The sequence below is a fragment of the Megachile rotundata genome, chromosome 14 (genome assembly GCF_050947335.1).
Source record: "Megachile rotundata isolate GNS110a chromosome 14, iyMegRotu1, whole genome shotgun sequence".
Lineage (NCBI taxonomy): Eukaryota > Metazoa > Arthropoda > Insecta > Hymenoptera > Megachilidae > Megachile > Megachile rotundata.
This window is the reverse complement of record NC_134996.1, coordinates 13,771,205-13,793,673: the sequence shown is the minus strand read 5'-3', so window position 1 is coordinate 13,793,673 and position 22,469 is coordinate 13,771,205. Positions and strand designations below refer to the sequence as shown.

Genomic DNA, 22,469 nt, shown 5'->3' with positions numbered 1-22,469 from the left:
GGGAGCATTTCATATGCATAATAAATTGTTTACTTTTTGCTGCACAATTAATTTGTCGGCGTTCGTCTGTGACTATCGCGATGATCTTATCAAGATCGCAACAACAATCGCGTAGGATAAATGGTGCGGAACGATCAATGAGCGTGAGATGGAATTCCATTACGAGCTAAATGCCGTGATTTAAGGTGTTACGATTTCATCAGAATATCGAATCTTCATGTCTCTAACTTCGAATAAATTTAAAATTATTCTGCATTCTTCGCGAACACTGTTTTCAATTAAATCCAACTTAATTAAATTTTATGTAAAATGCAACCTCGATTAAACATTCCACGATGATTTAATGATGTTAATGATTATTAAACGGGAACAGATTACAGTTTAGCCAGCAGCTTCAGGCTAAAAATTCGCTAATGACGCTCGGAGGCGTCATCTTCGAACAATGGCGGCCCATTATCCTCGCAGGATGCTTTCGAAGGAACCGCTCTCGCTTCACGTAAAAAGCGTGATGAGCACGCTGTATCTACGCATAAACCACGTCTATAATTAAGGCAACAATTATTATTACGGTACATTTGCACGTGCGTAGCCCAGATTTCTTAGGTGGTTAGAGGCATCTGTAGCGTAACGCATCGAGAAGGGATTCACGAATCGCAAATTACAATATCTACTGAACTTCGATCGTTTTTTGCAACAAATATTGAAGAGTATCAATTTATTTTAATTGCGATATTTAGGTAGAGGGAAAGTGAAGGAAACCATCGTCGACTCGTTCACGTTAATTTCATCCCACTCGACGTCCACCGGACTCTTCGCATTTTCGTTCCACATATCCTGCTGAACAGGAGATATTCCACCCGACCACGCCTACGAACAATTTTTATTAACCAAAAAACACAGCAAGTTAGTAAAATAAAACCTTTTCACAATGCATCGCCCACACGTGTATCATTTTGTTCTCCACCTTCAGACACACTTTCTTCAACCTCCTCAGCAAGCTCAATGCTGTGCTCTTGTGGAATTGTATCATGTAGTAGTACGCTTTCATTAACATGTACCTGTGATTTCAAATCGATTTCAATTTGTATTGATCTACCAGGGTTAGGAGACATACCTGGGAATCGCTATTCGAACAATCTTGACGACGTCTTTTATTTCTTTTAACAAGGCTTTTATTTCCGTCATGGTTGCAGTGGCGGCAGCGTTTCTGCTGTTTACTCTGTGAACTAGAAGATGTTACATCAAAAACAGTTCTTAACTTTGTCAAATGGAAGTTGATGTACCATAGAAATGTACCATACAAAATTAGTAGACCCTCAAGCTTTTTACAGGATGTAATCGTTGCTGCCACTGTGTGCTCGTCCATGATGGGTGCACTGTCCACGCTCCTTCCACTCCAGACTCTAGCAGCCTCCCACTGTTCGGTCCTGACACACCTAATACATCATAGTAGTATTGTAATTTTCGTAGAGTTATGGTAGTTCTTAGTTATCTCAAATTGTCTCATTAACCTTCTCAATCGAACCTACCAGAGCCACATGGAAATAAAGTACCGCCTCTCCGCCTCCGGGTCGTGCAGACTAATCATCTGCTCACCCTCCCGCAGAAAATACTTCTCGCAAGACTGGAAGGACAGAACCGTCAACCCCGTGTCCAAGTGAACATCAGCGCACAGTGCGTAGTACCAGGTACGCGCTGACTTGTCCAGATCATTTCTCGACACAAACTCTAAAATTTCACCAAATGTACAACTGTATTAATTAAAACCGAGTCATTATTAGGTAAAACCGAGTACCTAATTCACGGAGCTGAGTGACCACTTCAGGGTGCCGGCATGAGACCATCAGAAGATGCGCCAGCCTAGGAAAAATCAGCAGTTGCAGATACATGGAGCCGATGGCGGTGGCTATTCTGCTGCAGATGAAGCCTATTCGGGTGGCCTTCGATATCTGTCCTCTGACCCAGCGTGAGAAGAATATTCCTGTGTACAGTTCGGCTACCATGTTCAATTCCTGCGCTTCGAGAGCTTCTTTGCTTTCGCTGCAGATGTTGATGCTTCTTTGCTCCAGGTGTGGTATCACGGATCTACTCATATTTCAATTATTATGAGTGACATAATATTGAAATATCTTTTATGCGTCACCTGTCTTGGTACATGTGGGCGGTGATCAGCATGTTTTTGTAGGAGGTTGAGAGGACGAAGAGGTTTCTGTTGGATGCCAGAGCGGCGTTCAGGCTCCAGATCGATGCCAGACGTGCGTGCTTCTTCATACCTTTGATCTGGAGAATTACCAAGCATAGAATTTAATGATACTTGCATAAGTACTTGTATAGAAGTATAGTACAACTAATATAGAGTTCCATATACCTTACTAGCCTAAATTAGGCTACCTTACGTAACCGTTACTTTGTAACTAAGTTGTCTATCTCTACTTATCTATCTCTAGTTACCCTGAAGAGATCAAACATGCGAGCCAAGCACACAGCCAGCTGTTCCGTGTACTCGCTGCTCGCCGCCTCCTCATCGGTGTCCATATTCCAATCCTTCGTGTACGCAAGGTTCATCTTAAGCTTAGTCAGCTGCATCATCGAATTCATGTCGATCACCACCTCGATCCTGGGGAACTTGTATCCCAAATTTTCCAGCGCCAATTCCAGGATATGCTCCGCCTCGAATATGGAACCGGTCTCAAGGAAACACTGACCTTGAAGAGTTTGAATCTTGGCGGTGAAGTAAGGTAGCAGCACCATTTCATCCTCTTTGGACTTGAACAGCTGACAACGATCATAACTTTATGTTTCTTCTTTACAGCTATTTAAAATTATTTTACCTCGCTCAGAACTGTCTCTCCTTCTGTGAGAAGCTTTCGAGCTTGCGGTATGTTATAGTTTACCAGGCAGATTTCGACGAACTCCAAAATGGCGGTTAGTGTCATCTCAGTGTTTCCTAAGATGATCAAAGTAAAGAGTGTGTTAAGTTAAAGTATTTGTGTTAAGGTAAAGAAGAATATTTGTGTAGTTTACCAATTCCTCGACAGTGTTCCAGTATTTGGGTATACACTGTCATAAGTATCAGATGACACTGGCAATCTGTGAAGTCCACGTCTGAAAACGTAACCGTAGGCTTCTTTTCTACGCGTCGGAAGATGTTCAAGCAGGAGAGGAATGGCTTCTGTTCTGTTATAATTATCAAACTGTAATTACATCTTGGAGCAATCTCAATTTAACTCACCTTTCTTCTCTTTTTTGGTGATGGGCTCCTCGTCGAACCTCACTGTTCCGAATATATCGTCTATGTTCGTGGTTCTCTTCCTTCGTTCTTCTTTTTTAGATATCTTTCCCAGCAGTTTCGCGAACTGTCCTTCGCCGCAGGACACACAACGTCTCGTATACTGTTGGAGGTATTTCAGTGCCTGACTGTGGAGCTCCATCTTTTGATTCTCCGTGAGTAATCTTGCATAATAATTAATATTGCGAGGTTATATTGTGATTTGTCGTATGGTAGATCGATGCTAACCGATATGTGGTGTCTCTAAACATCGTCATCTTGAACCTCATCAGACCACAAGACGCATATCTTGGTAAGTCTTCCAGTTCCTCTGAAGAACCACAATACTTTATTCTTTTAAATGAAGATCCCTATATTTAGGTGTGATCACCTGGAATGTTGAGGCCAATGCAGTTGCAGAAGACGTCTATCTCTGAACTGGGATTCCGCATGTTTCTGATGAAGATTATTGGACCGGTGTTCCTGGAGAAGTCTCCGATTGCGCAGCCAAACACTCGTATCTCGAACAGCTTCAGAACAGCTTGCAAAGTGAAGTAAATTTTTAATTCCTCATGATGTCATTTTGAACTAAAACTAATTTTAAGTTAAAGCATCTTGAGTTGAGTAACGTTTTACCAAGTCCAACTTCTCTTTTAGAGGTAACAGACATCAGGTGCTCCAGCATGTGTCTGTTCACGGTTTCCCCAATGACGGAGGCACACTTCAGAAGCAGCTGATCAAGAGGAGTCAAGGAGTCGAACAGCTTCAAGATCATCACTGCCAACAAAACTAATTAGCATCACCTTCTCAATTTGTACACCAATCTTTACCATCCATGGTGATCTCCGGATTAACATCGTCGTAAGTGAAATTCTCTGACAAATTACAGACCGCGATTATCGCCTCGTCATTTTCTCTATCAGTTCTAGATGTCGGCATAGTAGTATTATACTCCATCAAGGAAATTACGCTGTCCTGAAGAAACGAACGAAAATAGCAACCATAAAAACGAAGTGTTAATAAATAACAAACTTTGAAGCTCGTTCTGTACATCTGCCACCTGTCGTCTCGGTCTTCTCCCAGGTCAGGCATCATTTGCGACATGAATCTATTGGATTTATAACTATTATTAAAGAAATTATTTGATGTGAATGTGTACCTTTTTAGCATCGTTATGGGAGGTAATACGTAGCCCTTTATATTCGCCTCCTTCTTGCTGATGTTTATTATCTCCAGTCCTCCGACTTGGAGGAGGCTCACCAGGTAGCTTTCGATCCAGCCTGGATTTCCGAAGCTCCTCTCTTGTATGAGTCTTAAATAGAATTTCTGTAGTATATTGTTATAAATTTTAAGTGGAGCATTTACTTTTCTAGCTCTGCTGGGATGCCGGTCACGTCGAGGATCTGGCAGGCTAGGCCAGCGTGGTACCATCTGTCGATCCCCGGAAGTTCGATGACCTTTGCAAACAGAGATGTGTGCTTTCAAGTTGAAATGAGTATTAAATTGAATGAGTAAGAAATGGATGAGTATTTAAGAGATACTAGGAATGTATTTAACAAAGTACCAACTATCCCAGGAAGTTCAATGACCTTCGCAAATAGAAATGTATGCTTTCAAGTTGAAATAAAATGTGGATGATTATTTAAAAAGCACTAGCAATGTATTTAACAGTATTTAAGAAGTATTATCACTTTATTTAACCTTAGCTCTGCTCAGAAGCTCAGAATTCATCTTGAACTCGCTGCTGAGCTTCATTCCAATAGCCAGCACAAAGAACACGTTGTCTCTTCTGGTAAAAACGTCGAAGATCATCAAGGACTCTCGATCGCTGTACTCCGCGTCGTCGATGATGACGATCCAAAGGTCCGTGAAGCTTCTCCTCATCAGTCTCGACAAGAATTTCCGTAGAACCTTCTGCTTCTCGAATGCCGTCAGCGAATTGTATCGACGGCTGACCGAGAAACGCACGTTGAAGGGTTGATTCAGGGCGCAGAGGTAGTGGGGACGCTTCACTTTGCCTAGTTGGGAAAGTAGCTTGTCTTCGCGCTCTTTTCGGGTGGATGTGACGGTGAAACCGAGGGGCACGGCGAATATTAGGTGCGCCAAGCTGTGTGGGGCCTGCACTGAGATACGTGATCATTTTAATAATTTGATTGATGGCTAGATTCATGCAAAATTGAAATAAGAATTATTCATATTAATTATTTGGGGAAGCATAAGTCAACCTTGGTGTCTTCCGTGTGCAAGGAAATGTAATTACAGCGAATTCCCAGAGGAATGTTCTGCGTAAACTCGTCTAGTATTCTTGTCTTCCCAATTCGTGGTTCACCTCTGAAAATAAACGCACCTTAAATTCTTTATATATCATAGCTTGAAAATTACTTACTTTATAATTAAGGTGTTGTATTTTGGCCTGGCAGTGTCTTCCTTGTCTCTCAGCTTCGCGTACTCTATCAGTTTTACCAGCATACTTCTGAATATCTTAATTTCTGTGTCTCGACCTAGCAAGGGGTACTTGTTCCAAACCAGATCCGACACGGTGTATCTATTTTATATCAAATTTAGTTCAGACTTTGAAGTTGCAGCCAGCAATAAGGGAAACGTACTTCGGCTGTTCCTGGAACTCGTATATGGGACCGATGTTCGTGATTCCTTTCAGATACCTCGGTTCCTGCAGAATGAAGTGCCTGGCTTCTAAATGGGAATGCAGAAAACTTTCTCGATCGCAAACAACCTGAAAAAGTCATGCAATTTTTAGTTGTATCATTTTTTGAAGTACTAGGTGGAGCATAAGGGTGTTACTTTGCAAAATAAATAAGAGTATGAGGCCTATATAAAGAGAAATTTAATTAATATAATTAGTATAGCTTCAGAAGACAGTCTTTTACATTTAACTTAATTATTTTTTAGTTTTAGAGGGATGGTTTTTAAAGAAAATCGTATTTTTTGTGGGGTTTTATTGTAAACTGTGCAGTATGTCCGAACACGCATATATGGAAAATAAAAACATGAATATTTTGGGACTTTGACGACGTAGTATTCTTCCTGAGGCATTTAGAAACAAATTTCTATAAGGGTTTGATGCGTTTTGATGCCTAATAAAGCCAGAAAATCGATTTTTGTCGAATTTGCTCCAAAACGGTACAGGTGGCGCCATCTAGCGGTGAGCGGCGGAACTACGAAAATAGAAAATCTCGATTTTCTCGAAAACTAGGGACTTTTCCGAAATTCTGAAATATACAAATTGTTCCTTGTCGCCTACGGAATCGAACGAATCTAATTATAGCCAGCTAGGACAATTATTAAGGAAAATAGAAAAATAGCCCATTTCATGGACTACAAAATTGGCGTCCATCTAGCGGCGAAAGTTCGAACTACAAAAATAGAAAATCTCGATTTTCTCGGAAACTAGGGACTTTTCCGAAATTCTGAGATATACGAATTGTTCCTTGTCGCCTACGGAATCGAACGAATCTAATTATAGCCCGCTGGGACCATTATTAAGGAAAATAGAAAAATAGCCCATTTCATGGACTACAAAATTGGCGTCCATCTAGCGGCGAAAGTTCGAACTACAAAAATATAAAAATGCGATTTTCTCGAAAATTAGCGAATTTTGCGCACTTCTAAGGCTGGAAAAGTGTTATGTGATCGCATTAGAAGGAAAAGAATGCAATAAAAGGTTCCTAGAACCTTTAATAAAGAAAATAAAAAAAATGTCATTTTATGGAGAAAATTTGTGGCGCCATCTAGCGGCGAAACTGCGAACTAAATTGAAAAAACGTGTGCCCGTACACGCGTTAAGGAAAAATATAAAAAGTAATATTTCGGAACTTTGACGACGTAGTAAGATTCCGTATACATTCGAAAGCAATTTTTGTTTAATAAGTTATGCATTTTTTTGCCTATTAAGCCCAGAAAATCAATTTTTATTTGACCCCTTTACTGCGTGTTCGGACATACGTTTTTTCAGTTTAGTTCGCAGTTTCGCCGCTAGATGGCGCCACAAATTTTCTCCATAAAATGACATTTTTTCTATTTTCTTTAATAATGGCCCTAGCGGGCTATAATTAGAGTCGTTCGATTCCGTAGGCGACAAGGAAAAATTTGTATATCTCAGAATTTCGGAAAAGTCCCTAGTTTCCGAGAAAATCGAGATTTTCTATTTTTGTAGTTCCAACTTTCGCCGCTAGATGGACGCCAATTTTTTAGTCCATGAAATGGGCTATTTTTCTATTTTCTTTAATAATGGTCCTAGCGGGATATAATTAGATTCGTTCGATTCCGTAGGCGACAAGGAACAATTTGTATATCTCAGAATTTCGGAAAAGTCCCTAGTTTTCGAGAAAATCGAGATTTTCTATTTTTGTAGTTCCAACTTTCGCCGCTAGATGGACGGCAATTTTTTAGTCCATGAAATGGGCTATTTTTCTATTTTCCTTAATAATTGCCCTAGCAGGCTATAATTACATTCGTTCGATTCCGTAGGCGACAAGGAACAATTTGTATATCTCAGAATTTCGGAAAAGTCTCTAGTTTTCGAGAAAATCGAGATTTTCTATTTTTGTAGTTCCACTGTTCACCGCTAGATGGCGCCACCTGTACCGTTTTGAAGCAAATTCGACAAAAATTGATTTTCTGGCTTTACTACGCATCAAAACGCATCAAACCCTAATAGAAATCTGTTTCTATATGCCTCAGGAAGAATACTACGTCGTCAAAGTGCCGAAATATTAATTTTTTTATTTTCCTTATATGCGTGTTCAGACCCTCATTTTTCAGATTTAGTTCACCCGTTTCGCCGCTAGATGGACGGCAATTTTTTGGTCCATGTTCTGCACTATTGTTTATTTTCTTTTCTACAGCTTGTAGGAAGCTGTTATTGCATTATTTCCTTTCTAATACAATCATATAATACTTTTCAAGCGTCAGAAGTACTTGAAACTTGCTAATTTTTACGGAAATCGCAATTTTATATTTTCGTAGTTCCAACTTTCACCGCTAGATGGACGGCAATTTTTCAGTCCATGTTTTGCATTATATTTTTATTTTCCTTTCTAGAGCTTTCAGCGTTCTAAAACTCTACTTATCTACTCTTATTACGTCTACAAAACAATTTGCAACCATTGGCAGAACACAGAAATATCTAATTTATCGAAAAAAACAATTTCTTCTTTCACCAATTTCAAACTTCACCGCTGACGTATGCGCTCTTTCAAACCGCGAAAATATGAATCCTAAAGCTACTTACCTTGTCTCGATACGCCACCATGAGTCTTGCAGCCTTGTTCACCGACATTCCAATGACAGTGTACTCTCTCCTTAAGATATGACCCACAACTCCACAGTACGTCATCCCTGTTGTGACACCTACAGTCACTGACTTGACATTATCCACTTCTACTAAGGTACTCCGAACCTTGGAAGCACATCTGAGACCTATCTGGGACTCCAGCTCGTGTTTGTCGCCTCTCAGACCGAAGATGCAGAGGAACATCAGATCCTTGTCGAAGAGGGAGGTTTTGTTTACGCACCCGTGCATTTCGTCCACAATTCTGCTCGAAAGATGCGACTGTTATGTGTTTGACTATCTCAGATTCTAGGATACGACTAAGAGTAGGTGTAGGATACTCTTCTAGGCCCCAAGCTTAAGATCCAGGTCCCTTATGATCTATATTCTTCCTAACTCCTAAGGTCACTCAACATCTTAATTTTCTCTGGTCCCAATTTCCCTTAAATACTACACTTCTCTTAACTTTCAAACTGTGTAAATTGGCATCACCTAAATTACTAAACTCCCTATAAGTTTAAAACTTCTAGCTAACTTTTCCCACTCTCTACATTCTCCTAAATTCCTAAAAAATCCTCCACAAAAGCCCTCTACTCAAGTGTCCATTCAAACCAATTACAATAACAGAAGTACATACTGGCAGACTTGTTTGTACGTGGCGTTAACCAAAGCAATGAGTGTCCTCTTCCCAACATTCGACGTGATGACATTAATGAACAGTATCACCACCTGCCTCATTTCGGTTAGGTACTCTAAAGGTTCGTCCATCTCCACGGACCTCACAACAGGCCTCAGCATGTAACTTCTGAGAGCGTCCTTCAACCGAGCTCTTGCTATCTTCACAACTTTCGGACGTACTAAACGACATACCTTCTTTGTAACTACCATCTCTCTATCCTTGTAATTTATCTAACTTACAGCTGTAGTCGACCTGCTTGAAAATTTGGCTGTTGTAACTACCGCCGGAGACGAGTGTCTTGGATAGAGGATCGACCGTTGTACTGGAGATGAACAGGGAGTCTTCGGTGTCGGCGTAGAATTCTGTATCTTCGTCTGTGTGAAGTAAAGGAGAAGTGAGGGAGTAGTGAATGAGTAGTGAAAGAGTAGCCAAGGAGTAGTGAACGAGTAGTGAACGAGTAGTGAACGAGTAGTGAACAAGTAGTGAACGAGTAGTGAACGAGTAGTGAACAAGTAGTGAACGAGTAGTGAACAAGTAGTGAACGAATAGTGAATGAGTAGTCAAGGAGTAGTGAACGAGTACAGAACGAGTAATGAACGAGTAGTGAACGAGTAGTCAAGGAGTAGTGAACGAGTAGTGAACGAGTAGTGAACAAGTAGTGAACGAATAGTGAATGAGTAGTCAAGGAGTAGTGAACGAGTACAGAACGAGTAATGAACGAGTAGTGAACGAGTAGTCAAGGAGTAGTCAAGGAGTAGTCAAGGAGTAGTGAACGAGTAGTGAACGAGTAGTGAACAAGTAGTGAACGAATAGTGAATGAGTAGTCAAGGAGTAGTGAACGAGTATAGAACGAGTAGTCAAGGAGTAGTCAAGGAGTAGTGAACGAGTAGTGAACGAGTAGTGAACAAGTAGTGAACGAATAGTGAATGAGTAGTCAAGGAGTAGTGAACGAGTATAGAACGAGTAGTGAACGAGTACAGAACGAGTACAGAACGAGTAATGAACGAGTAGTGAACGAGTAGTCAAGGAGTAGTCAAGGAGTAGTGAACGAGTACAGAACGAGTACAGAACGAGTAATGAACGAGTAGTGAACGAGTAGTCAAGGAGTAGTCAAGGAGTAGTCAAGGAGTAGTGAACGAGTAGTGAACGAGTAGTAAACGAGTACAGAACGAGTAGTGAACGAATAGTAAACGAATAGTAAACGAGTAGTGAACGAGTAGTGAAGTAGTTATTTATTGAATTTGATTTTCAATAGAGTTGTACCTTCGGAGGAACCTATGGGTATATCATCCTCTTTAGGCTGGTACCACATGGTGGTGCACGCGAGTATCAGAGTGTGTACGCCGTCTGGAAGCTTTTCGTGGATGAACTCGTTCGGATTCACCCATTGCCAGCTACTGGGGGCCACTAGGATATCTCCACCCCTGTGGAGATTATATTTAACGCACAAGTTTAATTTGCTGGGAGAAATTATTAGGAGTAATGTACAGGAGTATAGGAGAACTGTAGGAGACAATAGACTGCAGTATTAGGGAGTAGATGTACTAGGAGTACAGGAGAAAGTTACACAAGATGATGTAACAGCTGTTCAAGTTGATTGATATAGCAAAAATTGCTATAAACTTCTTATTACAAGTTTTCAGAGTACAAGGACTCCTGTAGCTGGTATAGCTTGTCTGCTTAAATAATTAAAATCATTACTTGCAGAGGCCTTCCGCGAACTTAACATCCCACACCGGTTGTCCCGTGATGATGTAATGAGACCTGGTGTCTGGGTTCCCAATGGAAGTGAAGTACGTCTTCCCAGAGGCAATCGCCAATTTTACTAGCAAGAAAATTACTCTCAAAGTACTCTCAAAGAAAACAACAGAATCTCAATGTTGTTATATTGATTACGACTTAAATATCCATCAATGAGTCTCAATATTTATTTCTACAAACTATCCCAATAAATATTACCCTTAAGAACAACTCCAACATCCGTCTCATAAGTCCCAAAATGTTTCTGAATGATACAAGCGGTCTGCATGGCTTCAATAGCCAGATCCCTCATCATCATCCCTTCGTGAAGCTTCCACATCACTATAAAAGCGTCTCCAGAAAACTTCAACACGTCGCCATTGTGAGAAAGTATCTCCTGCACCATCGCTCCGATATAACTGTTCAAAGTCTCCGTCAACTTCGATGGACCACCCTTTCCGGTTTTCGTGTACTTCTCGGCGAGGTCCGTGAAACCTTACACCCATATCTTTCATCTCGATTTGGTAATAATTGGTAATCATGCAACGATTTTTACCTGACACGTCCCCTAGCATCAGAGTGGTATAGTACATCCTAGTTTGGTAGTCGTCATAGTGATCTAAGATCTCGTCAGGACACATCGAGGCAAATATTTTCGTGTGGTACTCCAGTCTCAATTGTGCTGCCTTCGATTTGTGTGCCATTAGGGATTTCGACTTGCCTCCTTGATAAATTATTAAAGTAATCACGGTTTAGATCGAAGGTTATTTATAAATTAACTAAATTATAGGAAGCTCATAGGAAGATTGAATTTTGTTGGCTGCAACATGTATATATATAATAACTCACCATCGAAAATCGTCTTTTTACGTTTATTCCTCCAAGCTTCCCTAGCAGGATTATTTATATGCCCAGTTATATTTATCATTTTCTAGCTCGATAACAAATTATATCTCGATTTCTACAGAGTTAATTTACAATAACCTTGATAAATATTTCTGACTAACTGTTACAGAACGAACTTCGCTATAATACACAATCGAGTTGTACGCAGAAACAAGTTCATGTTTAAAACACAGGTACAAAGCACATATAAAAATATTCATTATCTTACGATCAACCTTTTGATCTACGTACATAATTTTTTTTAGTGACAACAGCTTTATGTATCATATAAAAATTGAATGTCTTACGTACCCCTTAAACTTACTCCTCGTTGACTGAAAGAACGAACAAGGGATGAATAAGTAAAACGTAAACAGTGTTCCATAAGTATATTTTATTTAACCGAATGCTCTAATCCGAATGATGGAGAAAAACTTGAGGGAGATTCGTTTAGCGTTCAACAATGAATACACTTCTCGTGACAATAGACAATATGTGTTTATTTAATAGTCTCGCTATATAGATACTTATATGACTTGTCGCTCTAACAGATCGCTGCCTACAACGTGACGGCCGAATTTTATTGTGCCTGGCCCTACTTAGTTCCTTATTGTGCTTGAATCTATGATGGGTCGACGTCATCTTTGGTTTACAATAATTAAATCTGTCCATTTTTCTTTTTTTTTCTTTCTTTCCCTTTTACACCGTCATCTAACAATTCGATTATACTCGCTAGTTTCTTCTTCTCGCAAGAAATGTTTCTCGCAAAATCGTCTCGAGAAGATAACGTATTCTCTCTTGCTCGTGTTCTCTTTCGCACAACACATATCCGAGTAACGTGATGAACACATTAGTCTTACGTCGTGTTTGTGTACGTGTATGCGTGTGTTTTCCTCAAGGACAAAAAATTACTTTACGTGTACATAAAACATTTACATCGTTTTTGTTAACTCGCAACCACCGATGACACGATGAAATTAATATGTACAGATGTCGAACGGTAGACAGCAATTTCCGCTCGAATATTCAAAATTGGAACATTTGTGGGGGTTGGGGTTGCAAGTTAAAGCCCAGTCCATATCCGCGTGAAGCTCGGAAAAGAGTTTTAAATAATAGGATATGTTTATGGGAATATTGGCGGATATTAAAATTGGTAAATATCGGGAAGTATTAATACTATGATAAATCGGGGAAGAGTAGTATTGGAATATCGAAGAATATTCGAAATATTAAATGACTTGGGCAATATTAAATGTTACTAGGTAATATTAAAATTGGGAAACAGGGTTTAATATTAGGAATTTGAGAAATATTGGAAGATACTAAATATTAATATCGGAACATTAATATTCTAGATACTAACATTGAGAAATATTAATATTACAAAATATCGATATTATTAAATATTAATATCAGTAATATTTAACATTTATCAGTATTAATATCGCCAATAATTTTGCGGATCCCTCCAAAAAATATTTGAATTCTTTCGCGAACGCGGATAGGAACTGGACTCCCAAAATGGCGAATTTCCTAAAACGATACAAGAATTACGAAAAACCGTCTACAAAATTTGACGATCGCATCTATTCGTTTATCAATGATTTGAAACGTTAGTCGATAAAAATATCGATCCACCGAAAGGCGGTATTATTCTGAATCGTCGTTTAACGTTACATCGATACTCGAAACGTGCATGCGATTAATTGTACATCGACGGCGGACAAAAAAAATATTTCTATATCTTTTTTTTTCTTCTCACGTGTCCCTCCAAATGAATTGCATACACGTTTTGTACGCCCTAATTTTAGACGGTGTCTGCGACGAAATTTGGAAACATCGTACACGTGCTCGCACGCGGTAACATATGTATACATTTAATCGTTATACTTATAATACGGTGCTTCGATTTCTGCTATAATGTACATGCTTCGTGCGAGCAAGTGTACGCGAATCCCTGAAGACTTTATCGAAGAAAAATTATCTTGAAAAGTACTTTGAATATTGACACAATTTTAATTATTTTTTGGTAACATATTTCAAGTATTAATTTTCGTATTATGTAGTACAGAAAATCGCTAGTAATTTTATGAGATATCAAGATTATTTAATATTAGGATTTTTGTATGTGGAATCCTCTAGGAATTGAAGCTTGAAAATTTGGAGATTCAGTAATTTAGAACTTGAGATTTTGAGAGTTTGGAATTTAAGAAACTTGAAATTTTTTACGACTACAAATTTTTGATGCGAAGTTTAAGTAAAAAATATGAAAAATTCTAGCAATTATCAACGTTACAAAAATATTATTTTGACAAGAATTGAAACTTGAAAAAAATAAAAAATTGTACACCAATATTTTGCACCTAAATTAATTGATAATGAAAAATTTCGATCGCAGACAGAGGACAAAGGGCGTGTAACGAAGAAGACAGACGGGAACGCGCACAAGAGATTTTCCTTTCACATATGTTACACATTTTTTTGTTGTTTTAACTTTTTACGACAAACGTGACTCGTGTTATATAATGGCACACAGCATGGCAGTTGCAACAATGTACTTCAATAAACTGTTTACTTTTTTTTATCTTTTCATTAATAACTTAACTTATCTTACTCGTTAAACTTAACGCTAGCCTCGTCGTTTCTCTCCTATTCATCGACTCTGCTCGATCGAGGATCCTTCGTTGAAAAAAAACGATAAAAAAAGGCTAAAAGAAGCGGTATCTTTCGAGAAGATCTCTCGATCGTCGATCGTCGATCGTTCGATTAATTAAGCGTCGTAAAGACTAGGCTTAACACAATAATTCGCTTCGTATCTTTCTATTTCTTTCTCTTCTTTTCGTTCTCCTTTTCTTTCAAGTATGTACACGTCAAAACCGAATTAATTTAACACGCTAAATGGCGTGATTCAAGCATAATATAAGAAAAGTCTATCGAAATACTTGTTCAATTTCGTAAAATTGCAAATGGCGTCGGGGTAGGTGACTTGGAGGTTAGGTTCCTCTAAATTTCACTGATAGATAAATAAGTTTCTAGTCGAAAAGAAGAAATTATTTTTAGTTAAAACCCTGTAAATAATATCTGAGTTTCTTATAAAACGATTTTCGAACAATTTACGATCATAGTCATTGAACGTGTTAATCGATACCTTTCATCCCCGCAAACTCTATCCGCTATTTTCTTTCTGACGTTTCCGCTTAACGTTTAAACACGTAGAAATTGGAGAATAAAAAAAGGGGGCTGGGAGAAGCCACAACGGCCGCGGCATCTCGTTTTGGATTCACGATCGGCGTTCGTACAATTTAGCGATTGTTGCGAATTGTAAACGGCGTAAGCAAATTTTTGACAACTGAAAAGATTTCGTTGTACGAGAATCGTGTATCCAACTTGGGTGAACGCCACGACCCACGGCCTTCCTTACGCAGTATTCACATAAAAACGTTTTTTTTGCTTTTTCCTTTTCGTCGTAGATATACTAAACAGTCGAGTCGAAAAATAATATCGAGACGGCCTCGTTCACACGATACTCGCTTTTTCTCGTTTCGCATTTTCACTCGTGTTCCACGAACAGTCTCGGCTTAAGATCACTCGAGTCAATTAACAAATCCTTTCAAAAAAATTTCTGACAGAGTCCGAAACGTCGCTTCTGCGATTTTATGACAGTCTTAAAATTCAAGATTCAAAGCGATTATTCTACGATTACAACCTGTTTATTCAATGAGCTTTGATAAGAAAAAATCTCTGGAATTCTCGAGCGATCGAAAGAAAGACTTATTTATTTCTGTTTCGAAATTCATTCACACGAAACGCAGTCACTCCACGTTAACAATTGTGTCAATTAACGATAATATTAATTTTCTGCTTAGTTATATATATATATGTATGTATATATATATATGTATATAATGTAACATGGTGATATAGGCTTGATATGACGGTGGCACACCTTTTATTTCCATTTTGTTTCGTTTTTCTTACACCCTTTTCATCCATCCTCGACTCGAACGCTAGGAACAAATATTTTTTAATTTCCATTTTTTATAAAAGCTAGCTAGGGTAAATGAGGATATGTGAAAGATCAAAACTGATAGGATTTGATTATCACGGGATAGCGGATTGTCAAAAGTTGATTAGTAATTTTTTCGATTATGTTTGGAAGAACTGAAATCAGGGTTGTTAGAAATTTTTGTAGAATCTGTCTAAATTTTGAGTAAACAAATTCCTTGAATAACTAACCCTAACTTTACAAGATTCACTGACTAATCCTTCCGATATTCCATAACAAATAACAAAATTCCAGTCACAATTCGAACTTACATTTTAATGATATTTTCGTGTAATTCTAAGTTCGAGTCGAGAGAAGAAATGAAAGAGTACTCTGATCAGATTACACACAGGGCAGAGAATCTATTACCACATTTCTCAGTATTATACGTTTCGATTTCGGCAATCTAGCTCCTAGAATCGTTAGAAGTGAGAAGAAGTCTTTAAGAGGGGGTGGAAAGATTCGTTGCAGAGGGAGATCGAAATGGGAAAAGGTATGTGTACCAGCAAAGAGAGCATCTGTTAAAGTATTAACGATAAAATTTTACACTTTCAACATGTCATTTAACTCTTCGTTAGGGTAGACACGACAATATATCTGTATATTTATATATTTATATATATATACGACGAACGAGTGTCGGACGTAGACTGTTCTTTCATCGAATATGAAACAATTTCAACCCTCTGACAGTTCAATAAAAATTCATCAAATAATTTTGCCATACATACGATACATTTATATTTTGAAATTGCTATACGTTTCTACTGAACAATTTTAACATGTTGAAGTATGCAAAGAAATATGATAAAACAATTTTAAATATAAATTACTTGCAGACTCTATTCTGTAATGTCAGAAAAAATTGATCTGATACAAAGTAGATAATTTTTTAAAGATTGCTTAGACAGAACTATCAAAGGGTTAAATGTTCAAACTTTACAGTGACCTGCAGTGACCTACAGTGATCTGCAATGGTGACCCGGAATACAGAGTGTTGATGCTCGTTCTTCATCAACAATTAACAACAGTCTTTAAACTCGTGCACCAGTGTTGTATCAGCGTTGTTCTCGTGAAATCCCGGGTTAATGCTCGACAAATTCGTTCACCGAGATATAACTATGTATACACACGTAGTACAGGTATTCTAAACTAGTTGAATGCTTTGGGAATGGGTTATCCTAAACCAGGATTCAGAGCAGCACACAGATGGACGCGTATCACCGCTAGCAGGACTAATCGAAGAAACATCGACTATGTACAAACTCTCTAGTTATTTTCTTGTCTTATTCTTAGTGCCTCGGGTTTTCTATCTCTCCCAGAGAAAATAATACTCTTCGTAAAATCCTTTTGAAACTTGTCGATCGTCGGTTTAATCCACAACGCACTCGAGAATTTAATATCGATAACGTTCGATGTCACTGCACGATCAAACGTGAGGAATTCGTGCAATAAGACTGAAGCTTGAACCTTTGCTAGAATGAAAACATTTTTCTTTCGCACGAATTCTGAACGTTTGAAAGGTCGAGTGATATTGAACATTTTTATTATCATCGAGAATTTATCGATCCAAAGGATTTTGTCTCGATGGTCTACAATGAAGATCTTTAGAGACGGAGACTTGGCGAACAACGAGCTTTCCTCTCGATCGTCTCCCCTCATCAGGACGATCGTCCTGGAGTTCTCGACGCACGAAGAAAACGCTTAGGAATTTCGTAGTAATTAATCTAGAATCATTCGGCGTACGCGGCGATTCGTTTCTGACAATTTTAGCTGCTATCTCACATATTTTAAAACATACGTTCCAAATTTGCGAAAGGAATTGAAACAATTAGGATTTAAATTTGAATTAGGACTTAAAACAATTTTCGAACATACCAGGGCTAAAAAATGAAATAGTTTGCAATTAAAAACGAATCGCAGCGTTTGATAAATATCTCTAAACCTCTAATATCGTAATAGGAATATTTACACGCGTAAAGATTTCGTAACAATTTACTTCGTAGTTCGCCAACAATTTCCATAAACATCTGCACCAGCTGTCAACGTAAAAATAGACATGTACCAAGTGAATGGGGCTGAGAAACTATATGGAAGTCGTTCAATATATAATAATAATAATAATAATCGTAGCTCGGTTAATGTACGAACGATAATCGCGTCTATATAATATAATTAATATGCTACAACTGTGTACACGCGTGTTTATAACGTTCTTCGCGATTTTATGTACAGCACACATTCCGTTATCGTTCATTCGATGAGAATTTCATTGTATCGAAGTGTTCGATATTGACTGATAATTACTATTAAATGATTTTATGAATTTTATCGTAAACTAGCATATACAAGGAAATTATACTAACACTAATTTTGATTAAATATTACTTGCACAATTCACTTAATTTGTAATGGAAGTAACCTTCGCTTGACAATTAGAATTTCAAAATGGAATGTATCTTTAGATAACATCCTCGACTACCGTGAATTGAAAGAATATCAATCAGTCAATATTACCCATCTTCAATATCTGAATTCCAGAATATCTTCAGGGTTGATATCCTAAACGAACAAATTTTAATCGACGCATCGATCGATTGTAAGGGGGTGCGTTTTTTTCGTGCGTCCATTCGCAAGATCATGAAAACGTTCGTTTATTGTCATCTTGAAAGCTAATCAGCACCACGACTCGAGGTTCCCCTTCCACTTACTTGATCAATTCCAAAACAAGCAAACACTTCAAGTATTCGTTGATAGCTGACAGGATACACAACGATCCTGCTACTTCGCTCTCGTTATGTTCGGTTTCCTTTGACTAGAGCTCTAGCGTTCGTTAAATAACGACGATCTTTGGACCCGTGACCAGAAATCCAAACAAAAGTACAAGGAGGAGTCTCCTTCGAGCGATCGATCGTTGCTCCTCTCGAATCGTGGACGACGGAGAAAGATTGAATTAAATATGGCGGGAGGGAGTACGACGTTTCCAGAGTCTTTCAGCAATGTTCAGCGATCTCGAAGGAACAATTTATCTTTGGTGGTTATACCTTTTTAAACAACGAACGAAACTCGACATCGAACAACACGATCGGAAACAGAGCATCCAAGGAGGATCCTGAGACATGCAACCAACTGGTCTACGGAAAAAGAAACTAGCTAGATTCTATCGTAACAAATGTACCCACCCTGAAGTTCTGTTTCGACAATTTTCACAATCGAACAACTTGATAATTCTGTCGAGTTTCGTTAACACCTGCGTTTCCATTTATTTTAAGAATCAACGATCAAATAGTTCGCAACAACAGCAAACTTTCGCGCAATTTCCAGCTATAATATCCTTGTATCTTTCTTCGCCAGAAAATTCTGGTGAAAATCGCAGATCGGTTTGGAGACTGTTGGTGTCTCCGAACGATTCTCTTCAGGTTCCATGGGAATTCGCGAAGGATACCATGATGAAGGTGAAAGAATGATGTGATGATGATGATAATGATGATGCGAGATGAATGATGGAATGACGGGATGCTGTCTGTTGGTGTCGTCGTTGTCGATGCTCTAGATTGCTTCTACGGTTGCGTGTATGTGCACAATGACAACATCGAAGAAACGAAGAGACCAATAGCTTGATTTCGTGTTCAATAACCAATTGTGACCGTACGAGGCCTCGTGTACTTATCTGCTGTCCTGATGTTCCCGCTGATTTTATTTTCTTCTCTACGATCCCTTCGACGTCTTCTTTCTGCAAACAAATAATTACAATTGCATGAACTTATTCAGTGTGACTTTAATTGCAGACAACAATAAAAGATTATGTGAACTCACGAATGACTGCAGCTGTCGCCATTTCTTGTGGCTGGTCTCGGCGAACTCGAATCACTATGTTCATTCAGAATTTCTTCCTCGTCAGACGTTTCCAAAAGCTTCGTCAGTAACTGTGGTGTTCCCTCCGAATCGTTCGAAACGGGCTGTTCTGTCGAATTTATGCTTTTCTCGTCCTGCACATTTAATGTTATTAATAAAAATCTTCATTCCCCATTTCGCTATTTACTCACCTCTTTCTTCAGCATGTCCAGTAGCCTCTTCCTATCTGCCTTCAATTGCTCTGCTTGCTCAGACTGAGCGACAGTTTTTATTCCTGAAAGCTCCAGCAGCGCCAGATGAGCGTCCTTTTCAGAGACTGCAGCTTTCAGAGCTTCGCGTCTGTAGAGAAAAATGAAGTAGACAGTGAAGACCATGAGGGCTATTTAGGACACGAAGTTATTTGTGTAAATAAGTACTTCATTTGATGAAGATCTTCGAGCTGTACGGTTCTCTCTTCGGTCAAACGTTCCAGCTTCTTTTCGTAGTTGTGCAGCTTGGAAAGAAGTGGCTGACAGGTGCTGCACTTTAGGGCTGAAGCTGTCTGCATCGATGCGATTCTCTGCTCCAACTTAGCTACCTTTAAGAAAACAATTTGTAGATGATGAAGTGGTCACTGAACAGAGTATAAAAATTAAGCTGAATTTTATATACAACTCACTCTCTGAAGAGCGTCCTTCCTCAACTTCTCCTCGTTCTTCAGCTTCCTCTCCCCATCGCTCGCAATAACGACACTTTCCCGAAGAGCTTCGCTCAGCTCCTCAATTTTATTTCTCTTCTCCAGCAAATCCTTCGACAACTGTTTCTCCTTGTCCTCCTTCTCTTTGATCACGTTTACAAGCTCTTCGATCTGCTCTAAATCGATTCTCTCGCTGAAGGCTCGTTCCAGAGAGTCCAGCTCATCCTCGAGCTGCTGAATCCTTTCATCTCTCACTCTGATCTCCTCCTTTAAGACACCAATGTCATCGTATTCGCTGAGCTCCTTTTTCAACATAGCTGTCTCCTTCTTGAGCTTCGTTATCTCTTCCTTGTTCTCGACAATTTGCTGTTCATATTCTTGGATCTTGTTATCCTTTTCGGATAGCGTGTGTTCCATTCTCTTCATCTTCTCATGTAACTCGTTCACATTTTCTTCGGCATGGTCGCTGGCAAGGTCTTCTGGCTTTGCGGATGTTCCTTTGTCTTGGTAATCTTTCGAAGCATTTCCTGAAAGTTTTATCAACTCGATCGGTAAATATGAAGGTAAAAGATCTGAAATAATCTGAATGTTCCACTTACCTTGACTTCCTTTAATCTTCAACAGCTCCTTTTCCAAGCAGCCAACTCGCTCCTGAAGTTGATCGATCCTGCATTCACGATCCTGCAGCTTCCTCTTCAGCACATCAACATTATGCTCCTTCACGTATTCCTCCAACTGCGTGACCATCTTCTCCAATTCGACGACCCTCTCCTGATCGATCCTCTTCTCCCTATTATCCCCGTTCTTCTGAATCCACCTCTCCAGCTCCTGTATCCTCCTATTTCCTGCGGTCACTTGGCAACGTAGATCATGCAGCTCCTTAACATCTGGATTTTGCTTGAGAAAGTCTTCGAATTCCGCCACAGTGTCCTCCAGTTCCTCGATCCTCCTCACCTTCCTCTCGATCATGATCTCCAGGTCTCGTACACTCTCTGTATCAGCGTGTTCCCTGAGAAAGTTTTCCAGAGACACCATTTCCTGCTCCAACTCGACGATCCTTCGATTCTTCGCCTCTATTTCCAGCTTCCAGAGCTCGTCATCGTCATGGGCCTTCGTCTCGTCGTCCTTGAACGTTTGCCCGTTCTCGTCTAGTAGTACCTTCAGACGCTCTATTTCATCTTCCAGCTGTTCTATGCGCCTTGTTTTCACCTCCATTTCCTTTTTCCACGAGTCTTTCTCCTCCTTCAGCTCGTCCAACAGCTTCAGGCTCTGCGTGTACTCGTTGTTGCTGTTCTTCTCGCTTTTGCATTCGACCAATTCGTCCTCCAACTCGGCGATTCGTCTGTTCTTCAGCTCAAGCTCCTTCTTCCATCCTTCGTTGTCCTCCATACTGTTCCTCGCGTCCTTGATCTTCTTCGAGTACCCGGATTGCTCCTTCAGCAACAACTTCTTCTCCAACGAGGACGCTTTCGCCTCCAACTCGCTTATGCGCTTGTCTTTCGCCTCCTGCTCGATTCTTCTGGCGTCTTCTCTCGCGTCCTCGGGGCTGTCCTCGGGGCGCTCGGCTTGCTGTGTGCGTGCATCGTCGTGTGCGAAGGTTGGGTCGTGAACGCAAAAAAAAAGAACGAAAAAGTGAAGGAAAAAAGTGAAAAGGAAACGCAGGGTCGAAAACCCGTGTGCGTCGAACGATTTTCGTGCTTGAACGACGTTAAACGGTGCGTCTCCGAATGACTGCAACATGGAAGGACTTCCGGTCGCCATCTTTGTTTGGTCTCTTCTCGTGATTCTCTTTTCTATATGACTCTGGTTCGAAAAATCTTCGTCTACGACATGAAAAGTCTTCTTTTTTTAACTATGTTCTCTTTCTCGTCGTTCTCTCTGCCTTGGCCTCACACCATTTACACCATTTTTGCTTCAATTAATCAATATATATTTATATTTATATATCTACATACGTATATCTCTGCGGTGCACGTGTATATATGTATGTATATATACACATGTACATTTACATACATGCGTTGCATTTTG

At 39.4% G+C, this 22,469-nt stretch overlaps 2 protein-coding genes and 1 long non-coding RNA gene across 3 annotated transcripts; 1 reads left to right on the top strand and 2 right to left on the bottom strand.

The window, feature by feature from the left end:
* Window positions 1-321: 321 nt before the first annotated feature.
* On the bottom strand, window positions 322-11,694 carry LOC100878991 (adenylate cyclase type 10). Its single transcript, XM_076539789.1, is given in 27 exon segments — window positions 322-867; window positions 920-1,058; window positions 1,115-1,226; window positions 1,297-1,436; window positions 1,530-1,728; window positions 1,796-2,085; window positions 2,144-2,280; window positions 2,452-2,775; window positions 2,832-2,947; window positions 3,025-3,225; window positions 3,227-3,453; window positions 3,518-3,599; window positions 3,660-3,809; window positions 3,905-4,045; window positions 4,099-4,580; window positions 4,634-4,725; window positions 4,970-5,386; window positions 5,494-5,599; window positions 5,655-5,813; window positions 5,881-6,002; window positions 8,520-8,823; window positions 9,196-9,415; window positions 9,477-9,611; window positions 10,468-10,661; window positions 10,939-11,062; window positions 11,197-11,472; window positions 11,534-11,694. Coding segments are annotated over 27 exon segments (5,184 nt in total). The 5' UTR covers window positions 11,682-11,694; the 3' UTR covers window positions 322-720.
* Window positions 11,695-11,788: 94 nt separating this feature from the next.
* Window positions 11,789-12,570, top strand: LOC143265753 (uncharacterized). Its single transcript, XR_013040429.1, has 2 exons — window positions 11,789-12,056; window positions 12,129-12,570. It is a non-coding gene; the product is annotated as an uncharacterized LOC143265753 (long non-coding RNA).
* LOC143265749 (uncharacterized) lies at window positions 12,342-22,199 on the bottom strand. Its single transcript, XM_076539481.1, has 6 exons — window positions 21,038-22,199; window positions 20,421-20,965; window positions 20,179-20,339; window positions 19,954-20,101; window positions 19,724-19,896; window positions 12,342-19,640 (listed from the first exon to the last, which is right to left on the bottom strand). Exons 1-6 carry the CDS (start codon window positions 22,197-22,199, stop codon window positions 19,616-19,618), a joined length of 2,214 nt encoding a protein of 737 aa, XP_076395596.1. The 3' UTR covers window positions 12,342-19,615.
* Window positions 22,200-22,469: the final 270 nt, after the last annotated feature.

What these genes read in the sequence shown, in the direction of transcription:
- LOC143265749 (XM_076539481.1), bottom strand. Translation starts at nt 22,199, where the DNA reads ATGGCGACCGGAAGTCCTTCCATGTTGCAGTCATTCGGAGACGCACCG. An exon ending in GGAAGGACGCTCTTCAGAGA is followed by an intron (nt 20,340 to 20,420) that starts GTGAGTTGTATA and finishes GTTTTCTTAAAG; the next exon opens with GTAGCTAAGTTGGAGCAGAG. An exon ending in GGCGACAGCTGCAGTCATTC is followed by an intron (nt 19,641 to 19,723) that starts GTGAGTTCACAT and finishes ATTTGTTTGCAG; the next exon opens with AAAGAAGACGTCGAAGGGAT.